Source organism: Coniophora puteana (genome assembly GCF_000271625.1).
Source record: "Coniophora puteana RWD-64-598 SS2 unplaced genomic scaffold CONPUscaffold_55, whole genome shotgun sequence".
NCBI lineage: Eukaryota > Fungi > Basidiomycota > Agaricomycetes > Boletales > Coniophoraceae > Coniophora > Coniophora puteana.
Genome location: NW_006913107.1, coordinates 142 through 4,774, shown reverse-complemented (window position 1 = coordinate 4,774; position 4,633 = coordinate 142). Strand labels below are relative to the sequence as shown.

The window sequence follows — 4,633 nt, the reverse complement described above, 5'->3', positions numbered from 1 at the left end:
GCGGGCTCAGCTGATGTCTAATTGTTCTATATATTGGTAAGACTATATACGTAGCTGATGGTCCTGCAGACATACAACACATATAGTTAGCTTGGTATGTACATCATCAGTGAAGTCTCATCTCGCGTGCATAATCCATCTTAGTATATGGACTACATTGTAGCTCGTATCTCAATAGCATATCCTTTTCATGATGTAGTGTGCATATCATCCGAACAGAAACTATACTTATTGGAGGATGGGACTTGACACCATATTGTCGAACCCATTTCGGACGGACATCCGCATCATATCGCTGGGTATTCTGAATCATATGGCGAGCATTCACGAGTAACGGTATATTGGACTAATGGGGCTCCTATATCCCGGACCGCTTTGTTACCAGACATGGTCACGAACCAAGTCCGATTTCGCTCCGATTTCGCCCCAATCCAGATGTTAGCCATTTCGACCTCGCACGGCCGTGTATCGAGTCAATCGGAACGTTACGAACAGCAAAGGGACTCGGAAATGAAGTCTGGGTCGCCAAGCAACACTCTTGGCTGTTGCCCTCGTCCCGACTGCCGACCGCTTCTGAGCAGTGCATCACGTTCACTTTGTCTTCTTCAGCCCCACCCATTGATTGGCGGCGCTAGAAACACTGGAGCTTTCTACAGCTTTTGCGAGATGAAAACATTCATGAAATTCTGATCGCACGTCTGCGCAAAGAGGCATACGTAGACCACAAAGGACACGGAGAATGCAAGGAAAAATGGGGCGGACGGGACATGAATAGGGGCTTGTGACGACACGAAGCGGAACAGGACATTGAGCGACCCGTCTAAATCCCCTTCAACGCCGCATCGTGGCCTCCGCGACGTGCTTCCTCTGACCTCGGCCACCTGCTCGTACTCCAGACCGCTGAGATCAGTCTGGATCGTGTTGGCATCATGGGTTGGCAATCTGCGGGCCGCATACAACCACCGTATCCCACGTTGGACGTGCACAACGCACACGATTCGTTCGAACTTCGAACGTGACCTGGACGATGAGAACCTCTTAGACTGCATAGAGTAATATTACATGTACACTAAACTTACATGCAAAGCATTGCGAGAGCTTTCCGGATCGTCTTCTATTCTAAAGAGTGTATCTATACCCGCTCCATTTATCGCCTTTTTCGCGCCTGGCCTCGTTGACAGAGCTGAACATGCCATTCTTTTCGCTGCCGCCCTCGGTGCCCTCGATCACCTCATCGCGCTCACCTCTGTCGCGCCGGGCATTCTCTGTCTTGAGAGTGAATATTAGGCACAAAGTCGAAATTAGACCGAAGCCGATGTACATCAGCACAAGCCCGTGGCCGAGGGGATACCATGGCGTCTGATTAGCTCTGTAGACATTGGAGCTGATGGCTCCCTGGATGTTTCCCCTAACATACAAATTTAGAGCATAAGCCAATACGTTCTTGGAATGCCATGCAAACACAAGTACCATGATATAACCATAGCAAGCGAAACACTCCGCTTGTATGTTCCCTCGACATTATTCGATACCCACGCTCTGTGAACATGGTTCAGCAATAAAGACATTTTGACAACTTTTAAGACATACACCGTGTTTGCTGCACACGATCAAGAAGATTATCTCAGGTGAGCTACTAATAAGCATCTCCACAGGAACGACTCACGTATACATGGGTAGATCCCACTAACGCCAAAAACTTCTTTCAGCACCGACGTCCGTGGCCCACAAACGAGCAAAATAGAGGGCGAGAGCTCACCAGGCCGCTAAATATACCGCGATGTACGACAGGGTGGCGTTCCGAGATGAGATAAGAATAATGTATCCCGCGGCACCTGGGTTTGGGTTAGGTTTATGGACAAAGATGTCATGATCAGCAAATCGAAGCTCTTCGAAGAAGGGCTCCGTGCGCTCTCACTTATACAAAGGCAGCTGCTACAGGAAGAAGCGCGAAGCAGCAGTATGTCAGCGAGGGGTGGAAGAAGACGGCACGGCGGAATTGTCTCGCTTACAAGTTCCAGAGTCCTCGATTGCCGTATCGGTCTGCGAGGAAGCCGACTGTACATGTGCAGATGCAGGCGAGAACATATACCGGGACAGTGAGCAGGTTCGCGGGGGTGGCGCTGTACCCTGAATTTAGATCACGCATGATCAGTTTCCCCAGACCCTTTTCAACGGTGGAAGAAAGAGGTGGCTTACCGAGCTGTAGACAAAGATCAGTTCAGTGCTGATAGCATATACAGAACACAGAGAACTTGCCTCGCTAACAATACTAGGAAGGAACAGCGCGAACGCATACAGCGGCATGTCGCTGCCGGCGTACACGATGACTGCACGCGCACATTTCCGACGCACGAAGGTCAACGAGAACGACAGACAAGATTAACGATCAGCTGCTTCGTTCCCAACCCGAGTACAGCCACACGCTGCCACCCCACCCCGAAAGACCGAAAGAAAAGCCAGGGACACGAAAACTCACTGCTCAGATACGTCTTCCACTCCGCCAAACTCTGCTCGATGTACTTCCATCGGAGCTTCTCGCCCGCCGCGCTAAACTGGGCGTCGCCCTGCAGCCGCCTGATGACGAACACCTGCTCGGGCTCCGAGAGAAACCCGGCGTCCTCTGGGAAGTCGACGATGATCCAGAAGGACATGGCACCCGCGACGACGGTGACGAGCCCCTCGATGATGAAGATCCACGACCAGCCGGCTTTGCCGCCAACGCCCTCCATTTTTGAGAGGCCAGCCTGTGGATTTCGGTATTAAAGCACGGAAAAGAAAAAAGAAAAAGGGCAAAATCAGGGAAGAGAATTCACAGCAAGGAGGCCGCCAAATGCGCCTGAGACTGTCGCTGCGGAGAAGAACACGGCGGCCCGGATGCCAAACTCTGAGCGTTTGTACCAGCTACGCGGACGTGTGTCTGGATCAGCAAAGCACGATGCGGTGTGGTGCGGCGAGGATAAGATTGTACTGACCACGAAAGATAGTAGTTCACGCCAGGAAAGAACCCAGCTTCGAAGGTACCGACCATGAATCGGATCGCTATATTAAGCCGGTTAGGTACAGTGCTGGCAGGCCGCGCCGAGGACATGAGAGAGAACGCACCCATGAGGCCACCGTAATTATGAACGAGACCTTGCACCGTCTGCGTGGACGTCAGTGTCATGAGAGAGCGCACGGAGAAATTGTGTTTACCATCACGACACCCCATAGTAACATGAGCACCGAAAGCCACACGGACGGCTTCAGGCGCTTGAGAATGACATTGGACGGGACCTAGCACGGGGAGTTGACACAAGGGGATGCCGTCATAATATTCCTGGCTTACCTCGAAGATCGCATAGGGAATGAAAAAGATGGTGAGACCGAGCAGATACTTTGTGTCGCTAATGTGGAGGTCGGTCTCCATTCCATAAAGCTACGAAGGACGTCGCCGTCAGAATTCGCCAACGACACGCACCAAGTACCCGGCAGGAACAGTCCGAGCAGCGATGCGACGCACCTTTGCATTCCCGATGCTCGACCGGTCCAGGAACGCGAGTAGGTAGAGAAACGAGAGCCACGGAATCGTCCGCGAGTCAATCTTGCGCATCAGCTTCTTCTCGCTGATGCCCGACGTGTCGACGTGCGGCTTGAACACCTCCCCTTCCTCGATCTCAGGCTCACTCTCGCCCTCACCCTTGCCCTTCGCACCGACAGGGACACTGCCTTTCTCAACACGACTCTCGTGCCCCTTCTCGGAAATCCGGCGCGTCGAAGACGTCGGCGAACTCGTGGGCATCGGGACGGACGCGGCCATGACGGGACTGTTGTGGTGGAACCCAGTCTATGGGTCTGAGCTTGACAGAATGGGAGAAGGAGAGAACTAGCGCTCTGCTAGAGCTGTAAAAACGACGCATATATGGGGGCCCAGCGAAAGTTCTGTGGACTCCGCTCCACGGTCCTTGTTAGGACGTGACCCTGTTAGGATGGGATGGCTGCTGGTTAGTTTAGAAACACGGCGCAGAGGTCCGGGTGAACCATAGAACAATCGATGGATCCGCTCGAGAGTGAGCTATGATACGCATGTGATGTGGGAGCCGATGCAGCCGAAGGCAGAAGCTGGTTGTGGAAGATACTTTTGTGGTGATCCACCGGCGCTACTAGCAGGAGAAGCACCCTCTCGAGCTCAAATCGGCTCGTGGAACTGTATGCAGGGCGTGTAGCCGGTTCCTGATGAGAAAAACTGGGTGAAGTTGCAAGGTACAGATTCAAGAAGCCAATAGCAAGAGCCAGCAGCACTCGTCACATGAGCGTACGTTTATCAAAACCCCAGACGCCACTCTGACGAAATGCGGTGGCTGGCCGGCTCATTGGAAGAGCAGAAGCCATCTGCATTCACCCAGAGACGTAAGAAGCAAATAATGTCGTCACTACGTGCATTCCGATCAGAATGTTCTGCTCGCTCACCGAATTTGTTGATCGTCAGGTGCTGCAGGCGAAAGCGGGTCCGGGGTAAGGAACACATGAGCGTTCGGAGGAACAAAGCAGCGAATCAGCTTCCGCGGAGTTAGCCGAACCGCAATTGCCGCAATTCGCGATCGGTTTGTGATCGGCTGGTGGCGCACTTGTCCAGCGTGCAGTTCCATCACTA

General features: G+C 52.7%; 1 protein-coding gene across 1 annotated transcript; it reads right to left on the bottom strand.

Annotated features, from left to right (window-relative positions):
• Nucleotides 1-1,050: 1,050 nt before the first annotated feature.
• Nucleotides 1,051-3,720, bottom strand: CONPUDRAFT_113954 (MFS general substrate transporter). The gene is made up of 15 exons (XM_007777779.1): nt 3,503-3,720; nt 3,329-3,418; nt 3,196-3,276; nt 3,106-3,145; nt 2,976-3,042; nt 2,817-2,904; nt 2,480-2,747; nt 2,256-2,330; nt 2,013-2,130; nt 1,919-1,935; nt 1,760-1,835; nt 1,667-1,686; nt 1,591-1,600; nt 1,471-1,539; nt 1,051-1,408 (listed from the first exon to the last, which is right to left on the bottom strand). The coding sequence occupies exons 1-15, from the start codon at nt 3,590-3,592 to the stop codon at nt 1,120-1,122; spliced, it is 1,398 nt and encodes a 465-aa protein (XP_007775969.1). The 5' UTR covers nt 3,593-3,720; the 3' UTR covers nt 1,051-1,119.
• Nucleotides 3,721-4,633: the final 913 nt, after the last annotated feature.